The following is a 25,622-nucleotide window of genomic DNA, read 5'->3' on the forward strand; positions in this document are numbered from 1 at the left end:
GCTTATTGTAATCAGTTGAGTGGTTATTCAATAAAGTTCTCTTCCCCTACATTTCTCCTTCCCCTTCGTGGTATTTTCTGGTGTTGTGTTTCGCTGCATTATTGTTGTTAGGCATGACCTAAGTCATAGAGACTAGGTACCCACGCTAGGAAGGCTGATCGATTATTTTCGATAGACCGAGCTGCACGTTGTTGGGATTCGCTTTGTAATCCTTTCGTACGTGTCACTAGATATCCTTCTAAAAGACTATCTCCTCCAATCTTTATGTGAGAGGAGTCACATGGACTTTGAACACCTACTACAAGTCGGATAGGCACAGTACTAGGGTCTGGTCATTCACCATTTGATGTCTTTAAATGCTTGTTTAGCAGCTCTAGGTTCCTTCTTCATGCACTTAGTGGTCGGAGTCATCTTGGTGCTGATGTAGTAGGTGAATTGGTCATAGAGAGTAGCCACTGAATGAAAGCTTCTGACTTCATGGATGTTTGTGGGTGTTGCTATTCAGTAATTGCTTTGACCTTTGTAGATCAACCTTAATGCTATCCTTGAAGATGTTGAACTTGAGGAAGAGTACTTTAGGTTGCATCTAGGTGCATTTCTTTGGATTCATGTAAGGGTCCTCATGACTTGCCAAAGGTGGTCCAAGTGCTCCTCTAGAGTTTTACTATAGATAAACATGTCATCAAAGTAGACAATGATAAAGTTGACATTAATAGACAATGAAAGGCTTCAGAATGTGTTTCATGACCCAAATAAAATTGTTGGGTTTACCGGTAAGACCAAAGAGCATCGCTATCCATTAATAGAGCCCCTCTTTAGTCCTGAATGTCATCCTCCATTCATTTCCAACCTTATTCCAATTCGATGGTAGCCACTCTTTAGGTCATTCTTTTAGAAGGTAGTTGAGCCAGCTAGAATGTCAAGCTTATCGTTGAGTCTTGGTAATACAAACCAATACTTGACAATTATTTTATTTGTTGCTCGACCATCAATGCAACCCCTACAAGATCCATCATTCTTGGGATCGAGTAGGCTAGTACTCCATGCTAACTAAGGCTCTCCCAAATGAAGCTCCTTTTGTAAACATCCATCAAACTGTCGCTTTAATTATTCTTGTTTACTGATGCTCATGCAGTGGTGTGGATGGTTTGGCAATGGTACTCCACAACTAGGTTGACGGTATGCATATATTCCTTATGCGTGGGAGCCCATTTCACAGTCCTCAAGGACCACATCCTCAAATATCTAAGAGGAACTGGTGGATCTCTAGTGGATACTCCTACTTGCCTTCCATGTGTGCCTTGGCTTCTTTAGCTACCAAGGCCGAGCCAAAGCTAGTCTTCTTCCCCTACTCAAACAATTGGACAAAAATAACTTAGGGCTCATAACATTATTCTTCCTTAGCTCCATCTTCTTCTTCATCTCTTTATTAGGTCAAGGCATAATCTTAATCTTCTTTCTCTGGAAAGTAAATGTGTAGATTTTGTCGTGACCACAATAGGTGACACCATGATCATAAAGCTACATACGCCCAAGAAAGAGATGGCAAACCTTCATAGGGATGAAAATGCATCAAACTTCATTCTCCTACCCTTTGTTCCATCTAAAGAATTTGAGGCACCTGTGGTTGACCTATATGGATTAGTCATTGACCCGAGCTACTCAATAAGAGGTAGGTTGGCATATGGTCTTAAGCTTGAGTTCTCCATGAGTTCTTTGGAGACCAAATTCTTGCTACCGCGACTATGAATGATGATAGTGATGTAGCACTCTTGGCAAAAAATATTATTTGAAGATGTTATTGCACCTCCAGTCCACCTTCTCCTCCTCCCAAGGTATGATAAGGACTTTATGAAGTGCAAAGGAGTGATAGCTAGGTTTCTCTTCATCATGAAAAATGCACTCGACTTCTTGTTCTTCGTTAAGGTATTTTGTAGAAGACTCAATCTTCTCCTTAAGTAATTTGGTCTGCTCTTCCCAACCTGGTTGGCAGTGGTTGAGGGTTTTGGTGAAATACTTCGTAGTTACATAGCCTAACCCTTGTCATTATGCTCCAAATTTTGGTGCATTTAGGGCAGTCAGGTTGATATACTTCTTAGTGTTAGGCTTGGATGAATTTCCCTTGCCACAAATTAATGGGAGAATTGGACTTGCTTCCAATCAAATAAAAGGTGCGAACTAAAGTAGTCATCAATCAAGGCTAGCCAATGTTGGAACATTGTAGACTCCAACTTTCCTAAGAAGTTATAAACGATGAAACATGCTATTGTCATGATGTCTATCTGTTCGTCCTTGATAGGTTACTAGTTGTGGTCTTGGTTCTAGCATGATGAGTTGCAACATTTGACACCTCGTAGAGGTTTACTGATGTTGCTCGCTACAACATTGGGAGTGCATATGGGCAGGCCATTTTGTAAAGAGGCCTAATCAATGTCATGGTCATACTGGTCTCAGCCATCTATTTCTCGAGCTATTAAACCAGAGCGTTTATTGTTATTTGGGTCTAGGGTTGCTTCAATTTGATGCTACCGGTGTGTCGGTTGGTTGAGCTTATGGCCATTGTAATGGTGCATGCCGAGTCATGGACAATGGCTAGAGTTTCACCAATAATTGGGGAAGCTTATGGCCACTAATTGGTTTCAACAATGGGAAGGTTGCAGTTGGTAGGAATTTGATGGTGAATGTTAATCAAAGGATGGATTTTGATGATCACAAAAACAATTGAGTTAAATGTGTTACTCTAATGATGTTGGCTTAAATGTGAAGAGTTAGACTTCAAGACAAAAGTTGCATTTACAACCTCCAAGAATCAAGAAGAATAAAATCAAAGCTCTCTGGAAAATCTGTGAAAAACTTAATGAGTCGACCCCATACAGAAACTGAGTCGACCACTATGTAGTTCAAAAAAAATAGAGAAGAATCACCGCCTGAGACCAACTACATGAGCTGACTCTTATGTTTAAAAAGGTGACTTAATTTATACACGAGCCGACCCCCGACATTATTGAGTCGACCCTTGGGGGAGCGCAGGTAATCTATGAGCACTAAAGGAATGAGGCGACTCTTGTGTTTGAAGAGCCGACCCAATATCTACATGAGTCGACTCCCGACATTGACGAGTCAACCCTAGAGGCAAACGCAGAAACTTTATATGGATTGAAGAAAAGAGCCGACTCCTATGTTTAGTGAGCCGTCTCTCTTTGTACACGGGACGACCCCCAAACTTGGTGAGTCGACCCATGGCATCCTGACAGCTCCAACGGCTATTTTAACAGTACTTCTTCTAGGTGACAATGGATAGTTTCTTGGTGTGATAACTATCTAGTACTCCTAAAAAGTTTACAATCTATAAATTCAAAGTAACACCAAGAAAAAAAAATGATGAGGGAGAGGATCAAGTGAGAATATCATATCACCCAAAATCCAAGCTTTAAAAGAAAAAAATCCTCACAACAGAGCCTTCCAGGAAAAACTATATTGTGAGGAAACTAGTTAAAATATTCAACAGAGAAGTTGCTGCTGTGCATTCAAGATCTTCAGCTGCAGTGAATGACCATCATCAAAGCTTCAATTTTACTTTTATTGTTACATTTATTTTGAAGCTTTATTTACATTGTTACAACATTTATTACTTAGCTTTATTTCTACTGTAACAGTTATATTTGCTCTAAAACTAAGAAAGGTTCTTCCAAACCTTAATTGGAAGTTGTTAAATTAGAGAATTTAACAAGGATTAATGTTTTGGTTGGTGAGCCTATGAAAACTGACAGGATTATTTGTGAACCTAGAAAACAATCATGTAAAATTTTGGTTGGTGAGCCTGTGAAAACCGATTGGGTTGTTTGTGAAGCTGAAAAACAATCGTATAAGGTTTTGGTTGGTAGCCTGTGAAAACCGATTGGGTTGTTTGTGAACCCGAAAAACAAACGTGTTAAGATTGTGGTTGGTGATCCTGTGAAAACCAACTATATTCGTTGTGATCCTGAAAAAATAGCGAGTTGGATTGTAAGCTCGAAAATCAACCATACTGTAATCTGGGTGATTATAGTAAAATTTCTAAGAGTCTTCGGGAGTGGATATAGGTGTGGGTTACACTGAACCACTATAATTTTTTTGTGTTTGTGTGTGCTTTTCTCTTTACACTATTGCACTTTAACTTCTGCCTTTATTCATTTATTGCTTAAAGCACATTATATCCTTCAAGTTGAAATTATAGTTTATCCGCTGCATTCTAGTTAAAAAAAATTTAAAAATCCAATTCATCCCTCTCTTGGGCTGCATAGCTGGGCAACAAGTGGTATTAGAGCTTGATACTCAACTTCTTTTGATCTTAACCATCAAGAGTTAAAGATCACGGTAGCGCCATTAGGAACCTCTATTGCCGAAGGGCAATCCACAAATAGACCACCACTCTTTAATGGCACAAATTATACATATTGGAAAGCACACATGCGCACATTCATCCAAGCATTTGACTATGATCTATGCAACATCATAGTCAATGGGCCGCACACACCCACAAAAATCAGTAAAAGCATCTCACTACCCAAACCTGGAGGGGAATGGGATGATCATGATAAAAAAATGGCTCAGCTAAATGCAAAGACCATGATGTTTTATATTGTTCATTAGATGCTTGTGAATTTAATCGCATATCCATTTGCATGTCTGCAAAAGAAATCTGGGATAGGCTGGAAGATACACACGAAGGCTAGTACCAGGTTAAAGAATCTAAAGTTAACATGTTAGTGCACAAATATGAACTGTTTAAAATGGAACCCAATGAGTCTATATCTGAAATGTTTACTAGATTCACTGATATTATTAATAGTCTAAAAAGTCTTGGCAGATTTTATTCTAACAGTGATCTTGTCTGAAAAGTTCTCAGGTCACTTCCAAGAACTTGGGAAGCAAAAGTCATTGCCATCCAAGAAGCCAAGGACCTCAACACACTCTCACTAGAAGAACTCTTGGGCTCACTGATGACTCACGAACTCTCCATGAAACAGAGCCTCGAAGAAGATGAATCCAAGAAGTGCAGAACTATTGCTTTAAAGTCAACTCAAGCTGAAAATGAGAGCGGTAGTTTTGGTTCTGAAGACAGTGAGGAAATGGCCTTGATCACAAGGAGATTTAGAAAGTTCTTCAGAAAGAAGAAATCTGGATTCAAGAAAACCCCAGTGATCCGGCGGGAGCAAAGTAGAGAAAAAGAAAAGGAGTAGCAAGTGACCTGTTATGAATGCAAGAGATCGGGTCACTTCATAACCGAATGCCCTCTGCTCAAAAAGACTCCTAAAAAGTTTAAGAAGAAGGCCATGATGGCCACTTAGAGTGGCAGTGATGAAACAAGCTCAGAAGAAGACGAAGAGCAGCAACAAGAATCAACAAATCTGTGCTTTATGGCATATGAAGAAGAGGTAAGTGCTGAAACTTAAATAGATTTTTCATTTGAAGAACTTCATGATGCTTTTTCAGATCTTCTCTTAGAATACAAAATGCTTGTTTTAAGAAATAAAGAATTAGAACAAAAAAGTCAATCTCTTACTAAAAGTAATGATAAACTTTAGAAAAATAATGAGCTACTTTCAAAAATAATGAGCTTCTTTCAGAAATTAATGAAAAGTTAACCAAAGAAGTTAATAAGTTAAAACCTTTGGTTGAAAGATTTACCCTTAACTCTGAAAAACTGAACTTAATTCTAGATAATCAAAGAGTTGTGTTTGACAAGGCTGGTTTGGGATATCATCCTTGGAACAAACAAAATCACTCAAAAACATGTTTGTTAAATCCTTCTCTATTTATCCTGAAATAGTTCACTACAAATCTGATGAGCAGAAACAAAAATCTGTTACAAACATCCCTGAAAATCTGTCATCTGTGTATGCTGAAACCATTCTGTTTAGATTCAACAAGAACACACTACAATATACACCTTGTAATCTGAAAACATGCAATCTTGTAAGCAACATATCTTTTAAGAAAATCTGGATTCCAAAAGGAACCATTATTGCTAACCAGCAAGGACCCAAAAGAGCTTGGGTACCTAGGATGAAAATTTGATTGGTGTTTTGTAAGTGTGTCTAGCTATCCAAGGATCCAACAGAAGATGGTACTTGGACAATGGGTGTTCTAGACACATGACAGGGGATGAAACTCAGTTCATCACCCTTGAAAAAAAATGGAGTGGTTACTTTTGGCAATAATCGCAAAGGTAAAATAATTGGTATAGGTAACATTCGAATCACTCCATCCTCTTACATTGAAAATGTTTTACTAATTGATGGATTGAAACATAATTTGCTAAACATCAGTCAATTTTATGATAAAGGCTATAAAATAACTTTTGAATCCTCTATGTGCTTAATTTCTAATCCTCATAATAACGACATTGTTTTTACTGGACATAGGCATGAGAATGTATACATGGTAGATTTAGATCATATATTCATGAAAAATATGCAATATCTAGTGGCTATGAAAGCCAAGGAAGCTAGCTGGTTATGGCATCGAAAATTTGCTCATGCTAGTATGGACTTAATTTCAAAGATCATTCGAAAAGATCTTGTTACCTAAATTAAAGTTTGAAAAGAACAAAGTGTGCAATGCATGTCAGCTAGGGAAACAAACTAGAACCTCTTTTAAATCTAAAAATGTTGTTTCCACCATTAGGCCTTTGGAAATTATCCACATGGATTTATTTGAACCTACTAGAACTGCAAGCTTAGGAGGCAAACATTATGGTTTTGTGATTGTGGATGAATTTTCAAGATTTATATAGCTTTTGTTCTTGGCACCTAAAAATGAAGCATTTTTTGCATTTGCAAAACTTTATAAAAGAATCTTAAATAAAAAAGATTTATAAACTGTAAAACTTAGAAGTGATCATGGTACAGAATTTGAAAACCAAGATTTTGAAAAGCTCTACACAAAAAATGGAATTGAACATAACTTTTCTGCACCAAGAACACCACAACAAAATGAGGTTGTAGAAAGAAAAAATAGAATCCTTGGAGAAATGGCAAGGACAATGCTTTATGATGTAATATGCCTAAATATTTCTGGGCTAAAGCTGTCAACACAGCTTGTCATATCATTAATAGAAAACCATGAAAATCCCTAAAGAAAATCCCTTATGAACCCATGAGAAATAGAAAACCAAATGTTGCATATTTTCATATTTTCGGTTGCATATGCTATGTTCTAAACAATGAAAAAGATAACTTAAAAAAATTTGATACCAAATCTGATGAAGGTATTTTTCTAGGATACTCATTATCAAGCAAAGTGAGGATGATAATGTTATTTCGATGATTAACACAACAATTGAGAAAAAATCAAATTAACAACACAGTTTAACTTGATACATCACTAAGGAATGCCACGCCCTCGATACATTCACGATACATTAAGAGAATGAGATCAAGACGACTCTCAATGATTAACAACGAGATAAAATATGTAATAGAAAATGATAGAGAGCTTTTAAATCTATTTCGGCAAAGTTTCAAGTCAAGTATACTCTTAAGGGCAAAATATGCTCTATCGTGCCATACACTCAAAATTATTTGAAATATGCTCTATTGATCCTATGAACTAGTCTAACCTTAAGATGCAAAAAATTATGAGTTGAGTCGACCCCAAAGAGGTTTGGAGTCGATCCTGATACATATGGCATGCACTGGCACGGAGTGACACACTTGACACAGAGTAGGAGTCGACCCTAGAAGAGGTGGAGTCGACCCTGGCACATTTTAGAACGATCTAGCAATTACTTGCAAAAATGGTACAGATGAACAGTAACTAGGGCCGACCCCAAGAGAAGAGTCGACCCTAAAGAACCATGAACCGACCCCAACTTGTAACCTCGAAGAAAACAACTCTCTGAAATTTACTGAGAGGGCCGACCCCAAGTTTTCTTGAGCCGACCCCAGGAAGACTTGAGCCGACCCCAAGAGAACATGAGCCGACCCCAGGATGAGTGTTCAAAAATCATGTCTCTGGAATTCCTAAGAGGACTGACCCCAATGGAGCTTGGGTCGACCCCACTGTAGCATGGGTCGACCCCAAGAAAGCATGAGTCGACCCCAGTGAAAACAGTCAGAAAAATAAGGTTCTGTGGTTTCTGAGAAGGCCGACCTCACTGTAGCAAGGGCCGACCCCACTGTACCAGGGGTCGACCCCAGAGAAGTTTGAGTCGACCCCAAGACTGATGAACAGTAACATGAGCCGACCCCAAAAAAGCTTGGGTCGACCCCAGCACGAGTGATAGCCCAATGGTTTTTTTTTGGATAAAGGTAAGTGTGTATATATCCAAATTGAAGAAATGACGTACAAATGCACAAGAGCATACCCTAGAAATCAAAGGCTAGGAGGGCATACCCCTCTAGCCACAACAACTAAAGCTTGTAATAACAAAATGACGAGAGTGTCAAAAGATATCATCAGAGAATCCCCACGAACTGTGAAGCCATCTATTAGCAGGAGATGGAATCACACCCCGTGTGAGATTAATCCGAGTCACAATACAAAAAGTAATCTCTGTCAGAAGAACACACTCATGTGTAGGGCCATCGCCATGTAAACGAGCATTACGTTCCCTCCAAATGTAGTAGACCGCAGCTGCCACCATAAGCTTTGCAGTTCAACCCAAGAGTGAACGACCATCCATTTGAGAAAGCCAAGAGGTCGTATCCATCCATCTACGCGAGGCCATCGCCATGCAAACGAGCATTACGTTCCCTCCAAATGTAGTAGACCGCAGCTGCCACCATAAGCTTTGCAGTTCAACCCAAGAGTGAACGACCATCCATGTGAGAAAGCCAAGAGGTCGTATCCATCCATCTACGCGAGGCCCACGGAATATTACACTTGGCACAAAGAATGGACCAAATGCGCTAAGAGAATGGGCACTCAAAAAATAAATGATCCACATCCTCATGCCCACCCCCACACAAAACACATTGGGCGACTTGAATAATGCCAAAGCATATAAGCTTAGCTTGAGTATACAAGGCATCCCGGATGGCTAACCAAAGAATAAAGGACATTCTTGGAATAGCTTGGCTATGCCAAATAAGCTTCCACCAGTCCACTCTACTATGATGCGGGCGCAACGACTCCCAAACACCACGAATAGAGAAGGAACCCTTCGGAGCATCAATCCACTGCAGGACATCCGGTCTTCTGCTATCTGGCCGGAATGAAGTAGGAGTACTACTAATGAGCTCAAGCCATGTAGGGGAGCGAGAGATAGGCCAGTGCCGCTCCTGGCCGTCAATAATAGCCTCCACCTTCGCATTCTGCTCAAGCCCAGAATCATAGATAAACCTTTCCCCAAACACCTCAATAAGAGGACCAAGAGAATGCCAATGGTCAAACCAAAGTGAAATACTCCCATTGCCCACTCGATATCTCATCTTCCATCGGACAAGGCTGCGAAGACTAAGAATCTTCCGCCAACTCCAAGAGCAATCCCTGGGGCATTTGATCTCCCAAATACTTCTGCCTCGCAAAAGATAAGAGCGAATCCAAGAAGACCAAAGAGAGTTATCGTCATCATTATAGAGAGCCCATAAGTGTTTGGTCATGGCTGCCCTATTCCAAGTCACCATGTTCTTAATGCCCAAACCCCCTTCCTCCTTAGGCAAATAAATATTATCCCATGCTACCTTCGCATCTCTAGTGCTAAGCTCACAACCCTTCCAAATGAAAGAGCGTAAAGTGGATTCCACCTTCTTAATAATTGATTTGGGCAAGATGAATAAGGAGGACCAATAAATTTGGATGGAAAACAAAATAGATTTGATGAGTTGTAATCTACCTGCAAAGGAGAGAGCACGGCAAGTCCAACTCTTGGTTTTGGCAATAATCCGGTCCACCAACACCTTACAATCAGTAGCCTTTAACTTAGTCGTTATAAGTGGCACACCAAGATACCTAATCGGAAGCACTCCTTCATTATACCCGAGGATATCCAAAAGCTGCACTCGAAGCTCGGAAGGCACTCCACAAATGAATATGCTGCTCTTATCTGGATTTGGTATAAGTTCAGAGAAGTCTCAAAATTGCTGAAGACAACCATTGATCAAAGGCACAGAAACCAAATCCGCTTTACAGAAAATCATAAGATCATCTGCAAAGCACAAATGAGAGATCTTTTCCTTTTCACAACGCCAATGGTACTTAAAACCACTGTCCCTTACCATATTAGCCATCAGAAGTACTTTTTAAGCTCCCAATAGCTAGAAACGGCTAGTTTTTCAATTCAAACAGTTGGAGAGTAACCAATAAAGGTTGGGGAGGTATTTAAGATCATCAGAGAAAAATAACTTTTGATATAAAAGAAGAATATTCAAGAGCAAAACCTAGAAAAGAAAACCTCATTCAATTGCTTCATCGAAAGGGCCAAAAGAAAGTTATTGAGCAATTTCAAACAGTCATCAATAGCTCCACCAACCCTTATGAAGTGAAGCAAGCTTGACAAAGAAGAGAATAGCTCCTCCAAAGCGATAAACATTCTCTAAACTCTTCTTTGTAGTTTATAATTGCTTTATTTGCTCTCTTAGGAGCTTTCTTTTGTTACTTATTAATCTAGTTGTAAGGTTGTTGGTAAACATGTAAAACCAATATTGTAGGTTGTTGGTGAGCCCGCAAAACCAACGTAGGTTATTGGTAATCCCAAAAAATCAAAGTGTAAAGATTTTTAGATTGTGAGCCCGAAAAACAATCCAACTGTAATCCACGGAATTATAATGAATTCCAAAGAGGACACTTGGGGAGTGAACGTAGGTGCTTAGGAGAGCACCGAACCACTATATTTCTTATGTGTTTGTATTGTGTGCCTTTCTAATTTCACTACACGTACTTAATTAATATTAGCTAAACTATCCATTCATCTATCAATTTGATTAAGGGATTAAAAATTTAGAAAATCCAATTCACCCCCCCTCTTGGCTTGTCACCTAGAGCAACAAGTGATGTCAGAGCCGGTGCTCTCATAGTATTTGTTGATCTCATGATCAAGAGCCAAAGATCATGGCAACCCAAGTAGGATGTTCTATAAGCCAGGGGCAATCTACAAATAGACCTTCCTTGTTTAATGGCACAAACTACACATATTGGAAAGCTAGGATGAGGATATTTATTCAAACTCTAGATTATGATTTGTAGAATATTATAATTAGAGGACCATACACACCCACAATTAGTATAGAGGGGATGACAGTGATAAGAGACTAGCGCAACTAAACGCTAAAGCCATTAATGTACTTTACTGCTCTCTAGATGTAAATAAATTCAATAGAATATCTACATGTACCTCCGCCAAAAAAATTTAGGATAGACTAGAAGTCACACATGAAGGAACTAATCAAGTTAAAGAGTCAAAAATAAATATATTAGTACATAGATATGAATTGTTTAAAATGGAGTCCACTGACTCCATAACTAAAATGTTCACTAGATTCATGGATATCATAAATGGACTAAAGAGTTTAGGCAAATCTTATACTAACTCTGAATTGTGAGGCCAAGGTAACCGCAATTCAAGAGGTAAAGGACCTCAACACACTACAGTTGAAGAGCTTCTGGGATCACTTAAGACCCATGAGTTGACCATGAAGCACAATTCAGAAGAAGAGGTCAAGAAAAAGAAAATCATTGCCCTGAAGTCCACGACTCCGAAACAAGAGATTGATCAGAGGAGTCTGATGAAGAGGAGGGAATATGACGAAGAAGGAATGGCTATGCTCGCGAGAAAATTTAGAAAATTCATGAGAGGGAAGAAGAAATTTTACAAAAGGAAGCTCTTTCTCAAAGGCAGCTCAAGCAAGGAAAAGAAAAAGGACAAAGAGAAAGAAAAAGAAGTGCCAATTTGCTATGAGTGTAACAAGCCCGGACATTTCAAGATAGATTGCCCAGAATTGAAATGGATGGCAAGAAAACTCAAAAAGAAGATTCTCATGGCTGAATGGAGTGAAAGTGAGGAGTCAAGTTCGGAGGAAGAAGATCAGTAAGAGACGGCTCAAATCTGCTACATGGCCAATGAAGACGAGGTAGATTTTAAACTTGAGTGTGATTTTACAGTAGAAGAATTACATGATGCATTTTTAGATCTTATGGAGCACAAAAAGCTAATTAATAAAAATAAAGTTCTAAAAGATGAAAATCAATCTCTTATGAAAGAAAAGCTGAAACTATCTAATGACTATGAAACATTAAGTAAGAAGTTCACTAATGAAACTAAAAATCTAATGAAACTAAGCTGAAACTATCAAACCCCATCATCTGTCATATGTAAAATTTATTCGACTCTAGTTTGAGATTGAAAAACTCTTTTTCCAAAAACTACCTTGGCCAAAGATTTACAAACTCGGTCTCATAAATTACATAGGATCTCTCCTAATCTATCAAGTCGATAGATTTCATCTAGATGCACCCTTACTCCTGCAATGAACCTACTGCAGCCAATCTGCACCACAAGAATCCAAATGGATAGGGCCCATGTTTATGTGCTCGTCAAACTACAGCAACATCGCAGGTCAAAGGACCAGTCATACAACTGCAGCATCAAGTAAGTTACTGACGAGTGGATAGACATCCAAGTGACTACTTGCTTTGGTCACGCTCAGTATCCTTGTTCTCTAACAAGCACTTGCACAATCACTCTAGTGTCCCCACACTATGGACTCAAGACTCATCTATCAAAAAAAGTGATATGTGCACTAATCTCATCGAATCAATCACCGTCCTTCATGATGATCCATCGATCAGGAGTAAATCAGGAATTAATCAGCAATGACATATATCTTAAATTCTCAACTCTTGAGAATATATGTCATCATCTTATTAATTTCTTAGACGATTCATGGACACATAATAACATAGATGAAAAGAATGCCTAATTTTATTAATTAATAAAAAGATATAGTCCAAATTTATGTCCCAGAATAAATATAGTGCGTCTGCCAAATTGACTTCTAAAGTATACTTCTAACAAGTGCCTCCTCTATCATTAGAAATGTCGGCATTGAGTTGAATGATCATATTCTCTGGCAAAGCCTTCATATGCCCAACCTTGGTGATCCAGTGGATAAGGATGAGGATCGGCTCACTGTCGTGCAGTCATTCTTGGGATAGAAACAGTGAATAAAAATGCCAAGATTAAAGGAAGCCAACTTAACGTAGAAATGAGGCTATTGCATCACATAACTAGCTTAATCATATATCCGAAGTCTGAAGGATTTGAAATCATTTCTGAAAGGGAACTGAGTATTATGTTCCACATCATTAGGAAAGTTTCCATTAATCTTCCAATTCTGATAATATAGAGAATGCGTGAAGTTGTCTCAAGAACAAAGTCTCCACTGCCCTACAGTCTAATACTCATAGAGATCTTCAAAATTTCAACATAGACTTGGTGGGTGAAATATCCTATGAGTTGATCTTCTCTAACACGTACAATGAACATTCTCTACATCGCATGAGATATCAAACTCGAGCTGACTTCTAAAGATCACGAGTCGACTTCTAAAAATTTTGAGTCAACCTCAGAAAATGGCGAGTCGACCCCTCTGCATTTGACAACAGAAGCCACTAATTTTTCCGCAAGTCCAAATGGTTGTTTTCATATCATAATAGCCCTATTAACTATCTAACAGCTAGAAAAGTATTCCAACCTTCTCCAAAGAGTATAAATGCATTGAAAAACTAAAGAAAAAGAAGGAGCTCAAGCACGACAAAGATAAATCTACTAGAGAAGAAAGAGAAAGCAGAAAGAGAGAGCTTCAAAGAAAATATCATTCAAGAGCTTTCATTGTGAGCGGAAAGATCACATCTTTAACATCTGATTAAGGTAGTAAAGCGCCTTCTAGAGCAATCAAAGCCAACCACTACTATCAAGCTCCATTTATTGTTTTCGTATTCATTGTTTGTTGTACTGTTTGTGCTTAAATTATTTGGATAAATTTTAGGGATTGAAACTTAGGGGAAAGGTCCATCCAAATCTGAAATTAAATTGTAAAAGTTTTGGTTGATTGCCTGAAAAATTAACTAGGCTAATTGTAAACCCAAAAAACAATTAGTTTAGATTTTGGTTAATTTTCTAAAAAAAATAACTAGATTGTTTGTGAACCCAGAAAACAATCGGTTGTGGGGTTTAGTTGATTGACCTGAGAAAATCAGTTGGATTTCGTTGTAAACTCATAAAACAACTAAGTTGTAATCTTGGTTATAGATTATAGTAAAATTTTCAAGAAGAAAGTCTTGGAGAGCAGATGTAGGTGCAGGGTTAGTACCAAACCACTATTTTTGCTTTGTTCGTTTCTGTTGCTTTATTTCCTTGTATATTTATTTAGTACATATTTGCTAATATCAACATTCATTTATTAAAGATTTAATTCTGCTGTATTATTAGATAAAGTTTTTTGAAAAACCCAATTCCTCCCCCCCACCCTCTCCCCCCCTCCTTTTGGGTTCCATAGCTGGGCAACATGGGTGGTTATAGGCTCTGAGATTCTTTACAGGGGCGTTTGGTATGGGGTGATCGTCCCAGAATCAAGGATGATGTGGGTGGAGGTGATGAAATCACCGCATTTGGTTGCACCACGGTGATTCTACGTGGCAATGATTCTAAATCACCTTCACACCTCAAATCACCGCCCAACTCGGTGATGGGATACCCGTCCTTGAGGTTGGAAATCCAAGATCACCCTAAGAGAGTGATCCTGGGTTGAAAGTTAAAGATAAAAATACCTCTCAATTTAGCAGAAAAGTTAAGATATCAATATACCATCAATATATTATATCAATGTTATATATATATATATATATATAAAATATTATGATGATATTATATATTATATTAATGATATATATTATATTATAATATATTACTAATCATATTATTATCATATTATTATTGAAGGATAATTTTAAATTATAGTAGAAATATATTTTTATATTTATATTTATATAATGAAAATATTTAATATATTACTCCTATTTACCTCATTTTTCTAATCAAAATAATTATTAGTATTAAAAAATATATTTTAAGTATAAATAAAATATTAATTCTATAATGAAAATAATATATTTTTATAAAATTAATAACTTATAGAAGTAATAAATATATTTTTATAGAATATATTAATAATTAATATATTGATAAATATATTAATATTTTATTATAATATATTTTATATGATTAATAAATATATCATAAGGGCTACTAAAAGTAGAATATGTGACAAAATTATGGAGTTATTATAGGAATTAACATATTGACTTATATTTTTGATTCATAAGAATTAAAAACACATAAAAAATCTATCTAAGATATATCAGGGGTATTTGTGGTATTATGTGGTCGGTGATCTTGGATCTCCATACCATACCAAACAAGTTACACATGGATATCCGAAAATTTTTAATCACTGAACCATAGCCTACCAAATACATTGATCTTAGATTACTGGGGATCAAATCACCCCAATATTTGGATTACCGGGGATCTTAGATCACCGTGGTGATCCTGTTGGGGTTACCAAACGCCCTCTACAAGTGATAGAGTCAACTGGTTATCCTTATAGTCCAAGAAAAACTCAAAAACTAAGCTTTAAATCCACTAGAGAAAAAGAAAAGAAAAGAAAAGAAAATCCTTTTGACAGCGATCTAACTGCCATTGGAATGGCATGGGTGGCAGTTAGTGCACCCTCATGAGGGTTTTGACTGTTACACTCTTGCCTTCAGATCCACATAGCTTGGGGTCTACCTTGGATTGTCCTCTAATCTTTTGGATGGTATCCTAGAGGCTCCAACCCAGTCCCAATTGTTGTAGTATGTTCGAACTTAGTTGCTTCACATGCAAGCATTCTATAAACTCCCTTCTGATGGTGTCCATGACATCATCATATGCTTGCTGATAGTGCATAGTTTACCATCAGATATTTCCAGCCTATTTTGGTTCCATTTTTGTGTTTGCATCAGGCTTGTCTTGCATAAGGATATTGCAATCAAATAAATATTTAAATGAACCTGCTAGAGCTTTAGGTGATAGTGCTTAGTTTACAATCAGATACTTCCAGCCTATTATGGTTCCATCTTTATGTTTGGATCAGTCCTGGCTTGCATAAGGATATTGCGATCAAATAAGTATTTAAATAAACCTGTTAGAGCTTTTGCTGATAGAGGATGACGGGCAGAATAATATTCTCATAGTTTCCAGATTAGATAAGTGGGCCCATAACTGACCTATAGGTAAAATTTGGAAAACAATGAATGGGAATATTTGTTTCAAAAAACAAATAATATAGGGGATAGTAAACAAAGAAAATAAGATAAATAATTGATAATATATTAAGAGATGGAGAGACAACACAATAGAGAAGAAAAGACGATAGGAAGGACCAATCCTGGCTAGTCAAAAATTCTCTTATTCATATATAGAATAAGAAAACTAGGAATGGAAAATTTGAAACCCCACAATATTCTATATAGAAAGATATATAAAACAATGAAACATAAAATCCTAATGACTTTATAACTTTCTTGATTCAATATGCATCTTTCAAATCAATCCTATTAAACTGAGAATCTAAAACGAACTCTAAAATTATTTAAATAAATCTTGAAAGTACAATAGAATCTAGGATCAGTTAATCTTTTACTTGCAATATACCCTGGATGGAACTTTCTGAATTAGAGATTAAATGCAATGAAAACTACGATCAACTATACCTTTTTCTCATTATACACTTTGATGGAGCTATGAGGTTTAAGGTTTGTTTCTAGTATTTGACTCTCATACATAATACGAATCCCAGCGTAACTATTCTTGGAGGAGAGATCTAGTTGATTGCAAATGCATGACCATGGGCATTTCCATGAGAGGACAGATAAATAGTTCAGAGTTCTTTCCCTCCACTTTGACTTCCGCATGAAGTACCTCCAACCTCTTCGTTGTTCTATGTGTCTGAGTTGATTCCAGACGAACTAGTCAACTATAACAACCTATCACGTTGTGATATGGCTCTTTTCCACCATAACAGAAAAACTTGCTAATTATACCATATTACTAAATTGATCCTCCAAGTCTAGTAGAAAGTTATTATGTTGCATCAGCTTAAAGTGTAAATGGTTACCAAAATGATGTTTTGAGCTTTTAATGTATTAGAATCTTCATTGAAATTAGAAAGTAAAGGTAACTTAAAGAAAGAAACATACCAGACAAGTCCAAGATAACAAATCGTAGGCCAGCTTCATTATCTTCTACATCCTCTTCCTCTTCAATACATCTTGTTATCCTAACAACATAAGCATTAAAGTTCCATTTAGGTGGTTCCATTTCAGTCAAACTCCAAGAACCAAAATCAACTGTTGCTTGCAGATGTAGTTGATTAACAAGTCATTTGTAGTAAACCTTTCGTTGAGATAGGTGGTATTTGTGAAGTTAATGGGAGCTTCCACGGCTAGGATGAGGAAGCCAGGAACTCTTCGGGCATCATTGTAGTGTTGAAGATTTCGATAGATGTCTGTCCCTGTAATGTTCCCTAGTATTACTATATTAGGCCTGGTGGTCTGAAGAAGAATCCTGAATATTGATATCCCAACCTACATGCATCAAACCAACAATAATATCAGTCGTCATAGAGCAGCTACAATGCATCAAATGAAACAGGCACAACAAACACAGTCATTACAGCAATGGCAAGCCCATCTTGTACAGAAACGAAGAGGACACCAAGGAATGCACATAAGCAAACAATAAAGTCAATCTTATCCATCTTCCATAGGTAGTACGCCGCAGGTACATCAATAAGTCCGATAACAGCTGCAATTATGATGGCACCAAGCACAACATTGGGGGTGTACACAAATAGCGGCATCAAGAAGAGTAGGGTGAACATCACCGTCATGGACATCACTATGTTGGATAGTGCAGTCTTGCATCCTGCTTGATGGTTCACGGCCGAACGGGAAAAAGCTCCTACAGTTCACGCATTTGGCGTAGTACTTCATTAGAGGGCCTTTGGCCTTGAGAAGACGCAATGAGACGCATCACTAATGAGAGCTTTCCTTAACTGCAATGTTCTCTTGAGGTTACCTGTTGTAACATAGCATGAAGTGCAGGAACCCACAATGTTCATTAACCCTATGGCCATCATCTCCTTATTCCCATCTACTTTGTAGTCCTTGAGCGAAGCAAAAGTTCTTCCAACTGCAACTCCTTCCTGAACAAACACAGAGAGTAAATTTTATTTAGTTCTTTTAGGGAGAAACAACTCTATGACTATAGTGGTGCGCCCGAACATGCATGCTCATGATACACGTCACATATTTGAAAAAGGACAAGCCTTCATTTTGGGGGCAAGATTATGCTGTCTTTCCTATTGTAAAAAACATTATGATGCACAGTTCCAGTTGCATCTTCAATGTCTATATGCTAGGTAGTGCCAGGAAAATCATATATATAACATATGCATTAGAAAGTATGAGAACTGCTAGTCTATTTTGGATATGAGATAGTTGTCTAAAGTAGATGTCAGTACAGACTACTTCCTCACTGTTTAGGAGGAAAAAACGGAGTAGCCCTTTTATTTTCCTTGCACTCGCAATGAGCCCAAATACTATAAGCAAAACATGGGTATGGATGCCTTCGACTATCCTATGGAAAAAATATTAGGCTTGTTTCCAAGATAGAGTTAAATGTGAGCAAACTCTTACATAACTACTCATATGGCTTTATCAGAAAATCGATTGAAGTAAAAAAAAAACAACCATTGAAGCATCTTGTGGCTTGTACTTAATTTCTCTGTTTATGCGAGTATATTTTTGTGTGTTGGTGTGCATGATGGATACAAAATAGTATACACAGCACAATAAACTAGAAGTTAAATATGTGAAGAGAATTACGGTGAGGGAGATAATCCCAGTAACAAGCCCAGTTTTCATTATAGTGCCTAAATAGGTACTGTCAAAGAGTAATTTGTCCCAGGAAGGACGATTGAGTCCAGATTTCAGGTGTCCAATCTGTATAACCATCCAAAGAAGATTGTACATACAAAAAAAAAAAAGATTAGCAAGTACAGATAAAGAATAAGAGAGTTTATGAAGTTGGTCATTTAAGAATACTAACAATACTGATGCCGTGATTCTGAGCTTTGAAAAGGAAGACAAGAAGAGTAGAAAGGACAACAGATGTCAGTGGAGCTCCAGCTGATACCCAGAAAAGCTTTGGTCTTCTCATGCTCTGTGTCAGATCATATGTTACAAAAAAGAATTCTCACCAATAAGCTAATTATAGTGCTTACTTTCAGGAAAGAAAGTAATAGTTACTTGTATTTAGCTTTTCGTTTTATACCATTTCAGAAAAATTTATCTAGTATACTCATCTTGTGTATATTGCGGTTAACTTCTAAGAAATGGCTTTGCTCTTTGAGCTAATATTAAGGGAAAAAATGGAGGACGTAAAGAGATTAGGCTAACGTACAAGGATAAGTAGTTTGGATTACGTGACATTGGCATTTCATTTATTATTTTGTTTGATACTCGTAGTATTTACATGTCCCACATTCAAAGACCGCACTAACCAAGAACCATAGCCACACTAACTCTGTCGGGGAGGTGCTAACTTGCTGCTAAGGTATCTATGCTGGTAGAGGTTTTCCTCTTCACTAGATCTTTTAGGGACCTTAATTCTTTTAATACATTATTCGAGACAGCATCATGCTCATGTTTGTCATCTAACACGAAAAAATGTTTCAAGGAAAATAGTTGTATAAGAGCAATTCTGTTCGCATTCTCCAATGGGACAAAGCCATCCGCTGTAATTTATCTGCAAAACTCGGTGGAAAAAAGTCAGTGCATTTAGACTAACCCCTCAGAGCCTATCAGAACATGACAAGATGCTCAAGATTATAATTGCTTTATTAATCGTTACCACTGTAAAATATTTTCTTCCATCTGTTTGATGCATAATGTCGGTCAAAAAAAAAACACCATGCAAGACTAATAAAAGCAAAGGAGGCATCCTACTTCAAGACAAAATAAGTAAATATAATCCAGCTTGGAGGTGAATTCAGTATTGCCATAAACTGAGCGGAGCATCTATCTTTTGGAGAAAACTAAGGAAGCACAGTAGCAAAATTGATAATTTAAGTTAAATTATTACGAAAATGGGTTGTGTTGGCTCAGTTAGAGCAAACTTGGACCCCATATAAACCAACTCAGAGCCCAAAATTTGTACCCACTGGTTGAAAACAGACTATGCCCAGTGTTGCTTGGATCTTATATGATCCAACTCTGATGCAACTCCACCGGTGTATGAATGAGGCTGGTCTGCTTGACCCAATCTAAAATAGAGGCATCATTTATAATGACGAGCTCTCTGTAAGATTTTTCTTATTTCCAAATAATAGTTTTGGCTGATCCATTGGTCATGTGCATTTCTTGAAATATTTCTAGCATTGGGCATCTGCAGAACTTTCTAAAAGAACACCTCTTTAAGTTTGTCTTTTAATTAGTCATGTGCATTTCGCCAAGTACCAATACTGCGCACATGTGATGCATATGAAAGAAAGCATGGATACCTATGACTCTTGTCTAATGTGCATTTATGCACATATCTTAGGAGAATGGTGGCTAAGATCCCATATAATTTGGCCAATGGTAGAGATGGTAAAGTCGCTAAAAATAATCCCCAATGGCATGTTTTGGAGCTTCATTTTCATTGTAACAAAAAGATGGGACGTTGTAGCCACTCTTCCATTTATTTTCAAAATAAAAAGAGGTGTCCATGTATCAGAAGATATTTTATATACTAACTATAGATGGACAAGTGTAGTTGGGTGAAACATGGACATGTTGGCTAAGATCTTAGCTTGTATCAGTATATAGCTTTTATTAATATATAAAAAATGTTGGGTTTTATTATCTTGATCAATATAACCTAATAAATCCTGAAATATTAGCTAGAACAATGTAAATATACTAATTGCTATTTTTCAATTATTTTTTTACTTTCTTGAATGGATGTATTAATTAATAAATTTACGAATTAATAATTAAATTCAAGGATCTTCTCACAAAAAAAAAATAGTAGTAGCTATTTTAGGATGGACCATGTCAACTTGGATACCGATATCTTTTTTCAAAATACAAGACAAGATCTTTGAAAATCTTTGAACATTTCAAGCATTCCCTTCTTTTTATATCGATTGAGACAAATCAAATCTCATTTTGTCTTTCTTTCAATCACTAGCCATTGCAATGACCTATAAATCATATTTTCAAGAACTTGAGAATTTCTACCATTTTCTCTTTAATTTTGATGGTACTAGAAATATCCTAAATTTGATCTTGCTTTTACCACAAGTTAAACAAACAAACAAAAAAGTTTTTTTTTTGCATATGTTCTCTTTCAAGTTTGATTATTATATATTTCAAAGATTTATGTAAAGTATAAATACATGCAAGCATGCATGCATGTATATATATATGTGGTGTATGTGTGTACATATATGCATACATATGTATATACACACACACACATGCCACATTTCATCCTATTTTTGTATCATTGCTCATCCCATTGGTTTCTAGTTATGGTGTTAATTAACAAGTTGTTATTTAAGTATAAATTGATTTTATTTTCTTGTTTCAAACTTATATAATGATATAGCTCTCTCAAATAAAATGTAAAAGTTGAAAATTTTTCAAGAAAATTAACACAACATGTATAAAAAGGATAAAAATTCTAAAATTTTGGGATGCGTGAAAAATGAACAAACCATGAAAATATTAAAAATTTATGATGATATCTAACAAAATATGTGGCCATACTAAAATTTCTTACAATTATTCAATAGTATATACATGTGCAAATACCCACCGATTTCTAAAATCCACCTCCATCTTTCCACAAAAAGAGGAGCTTCAAACTACATTCAAAGATATTTTCTTTCATTATTGGTAGTTAGTACCAAGACTATAGCCAATAAAGGCCCTTATAGAGCATAGCTCAAGTAATATTCTCTATTGAGGTTAATTGTCATCTCATTCTTTGTAGCGTGTGCATAGTAAAGGGAGATAATTTCTCATTTGATTATTATTGGAATATAAATGGATACTCGAAACCAAATGAAGGGTTGTTTACTTACCTATAATTAGGTTGCAAATTCAATTTTTGAGTTGCGGATAGTCTTTTGCTATTTGATTGTCTAAAGTTCAAGTGCAAAATGCATTTAGATTTCCAACAAATGTCTCAAAAGTTGTTTTTGGTATTATAGTCATACAAATTCAATTGAAGCAACTAGACTTGCTAGCAGTCTTCTTGCAACTTTATTAGTTAACAACTGGATTTGCAAAAAAAATACCTCTTTATGTTTTTGATATAGTTAAAAATAAATAAAATTTGTATTGCAATTAAAATTGTAAATACTATCCCAATTGTCTTGTATCCTCTAACCTTTTTACTTACTCGACTTAAATTACATCTTAATATTGTATAATTTTAAGATTTTAACATGTCAAATACCAATTAGTTATTATGGTAACACAAATTATAAATATGCATTTATTATTGTATTATAATAAGTCTTATAATAATTATTTTTATATAATACTTTGAATTTAACTATTATTATAACTCTAACAATGATAAGTTGTTATGATATTAAATAATTCTTTATGATAATTATTATTATCTAACAATGCAATAATTATATATGATGATAATATAGTATAGTAATTATGATATAGTGTACAACAATATAATAATTGTTCTCACTATAACGGCGCAATTACTATTATTTTATTATTGTTACTATTATCATTATAATGTACAATTAGTATAAATATCGCTTATTTATTATTAGTAAATAGATATTATTCCTTAATAATATCCTACAATATATATTGGCATAATAAATTATTTTATTTTATATTATATGATATATAGTATATTATAAAAGAGTCAATAGTTGGTTGTTTATAGATCAAATATAATAAAAACAATGAACTCATGCACAAGCGGGTTAATCTTATCAATCCTGGATTGCTAACCCATTTTAGTGTCAATCAAAAAACTATAAAAGCATTTATAGTTGTCAAAATAACAAACAACCAAAACAAAATATTTTTACAACTCTAGTTCCAACTATACCTGTTAGCCTAAGCTTTTATCACTGCACCAAATAATTATCAGAAATTACTAAACTGGACCTTATTCAATCTAATTAGATCAAGTAAATAGGCTTGGATCATGCTTGGAAAATGAATTTAATATTTAAATAAAGATAAGAAAATAAAATAACAAAAATTATTAGTCGATTTGAGTTGACCTGAATTTGAATCGGTTAGTAAAAGGATGACCCAGACCTTTTTTCTCCGAGTTGGATCGGGACGATTAGCGAATCTCGATCAAGTCTTGTCGGTTGGGTCCAAGTTGGATCCAAATCGACCTGATCCAATTGCCATTATAAGCTAGACCTGAGCCCTCTAGACCCGTTTCAATTGGGCCAGTCGTGACATCACTATTAAAGTACGTATGATGCGTTCATCAATCGGAGGGAACCGGCCCATTCAAGGTGGTTTTTAGCGATCTGGTAGCCGAGCAAGGATTTGTTGTTTCGTAAAGAACAGCAAAGAGCAGCAGTTGGGTCAGCCATGTGACGGTGAGTAGCCACCAATCACCACTATGCCGTTTATAACGCAACATCAAATCCTCCTGTCCTTTGTATTTTATTATCTTACGTATATGGAGACGAGCGCAAGAAGGGGAAGAAGAAAACATACGACGTGTCTCGCCAGCAAAAGCATGGCCAGGAAGCAGATCCCCATCAGTATCGTCTGCCATGACCACTGCACAAAACCACCCAAAGCTTCTCAAGACTACTCAACTTCCTAGCTTAGTAAGCATAGTTTTGTTTAAAATTACTGAAGGATGACTATGGAGGAGAGTTTATTTTGTTTTGTTCTGATGCATTAACTGACCAACCTCATCAGTCTTGTGGAAGACAGAGCTCATAACAGGAACCAGACCCATCTGTTTGGTGAAATGAACGATACCCAGCATGCTTTTGAGCTGCTGGAGAGAGACTATTATGGCAGCACCGGCCATGAACCCGGTGAGTGTGGCCTTGGAGAGAAAATCAATGATGAAGCCCAATCTGATGAAGAACCAGTATTAGTAAACAATCCACAAGAATCGGCATCACAAGATCGACGAAGCAGCTTTCGGGACTAGATTGATGACCTGAATATCCCGAGAGATGCCTGGACAATGCCGGCGAAGAAAGTTGAAGTGAAGGCAAGCTGAAGGAAGAGATATGGATCGGTTTTCGGGTTCGCCGCTTGCCGCAGCATCGACCCCATTATGAGAGAGGCAATGGAGACTGGACCGACCGCGAGATCTCTCGAGCTCCCCAGAATTGAGTACACAAGCGGTGGCACGAAGCTCGAATCTGTCATCAAACCTCTTAGAATGTAGTCTACTTCTTCCCATAAATTCTATTCGGGAGAGTTTAACGAGGCTTACAGAGGCCAATGATTGGAGGCAGATTGGCAAGCTGGGCATAGCTGATTCCCTGCAGCAAAACAAAGCACAAGTAGAATGGAATCAAGAATAGAGGAAAGAGATGAGAAAGAGATAAAGAAGAAGGATCGATGATATGAAACTGATACCTGTGGGATGGCCAGAGTGGCTATGGTGAGGCCGGAGACGACGTCGGACTTGAAGAGGGAGAGGTTGTAGGTGGGGGCCCAGCCTAGGATAGGGAAGAGGTATTGGGCTCCAAGAATCCATTTCTTCTTGGGCGGCTGGCCCTTGAAGTGGCGGAATGGGTCATCAGGGAAGAAGGTCTCCTTCAGCCTTACCTTAATCTTATCCAAAGAGCTCCGTGGCGGTGGCGACACCACCTTGTGCATCACTTCCACCACCGCAATCTCCACCTGGTAGTCCTCCTGTGTTCCTCCCATGTTGCCGTTTGCACCATGGGCTCCTTCCATATCTAGGTCTAGTTTCCTGATGAGAGAATTCCTTCCCCCACCCCCCCCCCCCCCCCCCCCCACCAACTCCTATTTGAGGCCTCTTCCGCGCATCTATTAAGTCCCTGTCAGAGGCGGACCGCTGGAGAACAAAAGTACTGTGCAGCAAAAGAGAAGAACAAAAGGTGCATGAGAAAGGAGGTGGGGCAAGATGGAAAAGTAAGGGGAAAAAAGAAAAAAAGAGAGGTAGCCTAGCGAAGAGATAGGAAGGGGGAAGGGGTGGGAGGTGAGATGAATGATTTGGTGGTGGCGAAAGGGATGGAATCTGGGGGAAGATCAGCCTTATCAACACAAACTTCGGTGGGATGGAAAGAAAAACCCGGACCAGGGTTGTTTTCTTGGCTTTGCCTTTATATTCCTCCCACCTTTAGCATACGTCCCCATTGCGTGATGGCAAATGCGTTAGCGAAGGGAGAGGTGAGGAGTTAATGTTCTGCAAAGTGCATCGACAGGTGTGCCATGGAATTTGCAGCGCAAGACGAGGAGATGATTTTCATGTTTCGTCCTGGTGGGATGGAACGCAGTGATAGTTAATTAATTCAGTACATTAACGGGTGGTGTCGCTAAAATTTCAAGGG

The 25,622-nt window shown here is 37.2% G+C and overlaps 1 protein-coding gene across 3 annotated transcripts in view; it reads right to left on the reverse strand.

The window, feature by feature from the left end:
* The window catches only part of LOC103696077 (probable sulfate transporter 3.3), a 35,132-nt gene extending 10,094 nt beyond the window's left edge, over positions 1–25,038 (reverse strand). For 2 of the 3 annotated variants that reach the window (XM_008777593.3, XM_026800766.2), the window contains exons 1-11: positions 24,682–25,038; positions 24,536–24,584; positions 24,254–24,461; positions 23,996–24,167; positions 23,794–23,859; positions 19,136–19,249; positions 18,913–19,029; positions 18,104–18,230; positions 17,700–17,986; positions 17,420–17,610; positions 17,224–17,303 (exon numbers count right to left, since the gene is read on the reverse strand). In XM_008777593.3, the coding sequence (XP_008775815.3) occupies positions 17,224–17,303; positions 17,420–17,610; positions 17,700–17,986; positions 18,104–18,230; positions 18,913–19,029; positions 19,136–19,249; positions 23,794–23,859; positions 23,996–24,167; positions 24,254–24,461; positions 24,536–24,584; positions 24,682–25,005 (1,735 nt within the window). In that variant the 5' untranslated portion in view covers positions 25,006–25,038. The remainder of the gene's footprint in view (positions 1–17,223; positions 17,304–17,419; positions 17,611–17,699; positions 17,987–18,103; positions 18,231–18,912; positions 19,030–19,135; positions 19,250–23,793; positions 23,860–23,995; positions 24,168–24,253; positions 24,462–24,535; positions 24,585–24,681) is intronic. The other variant, XM_026800767.2, reaches the window with a different exon arrangement.
* Between the last annotated feature and the right edge of the window lie 584 nt (positions 25,039–25,622).

This window comes from Phoenix dactylifera, unplaced genomic scaffold, assembly GCF_009389715.1.
Source record: "Phoenix dactylifera cultivar Barhee BC4 unplaced genomic scaffold, palm_55x_up_171113_PBpolish2nd_filt_p 000195F, whole genome shotgun sequence".
Classification (NCBI taxonomy): Eukaryota; Viridiplantae; Streptophyta; class Magnoliopsida; order Arecales; family Arecaceae; genus Phoenix; species Phoenix dactylifera.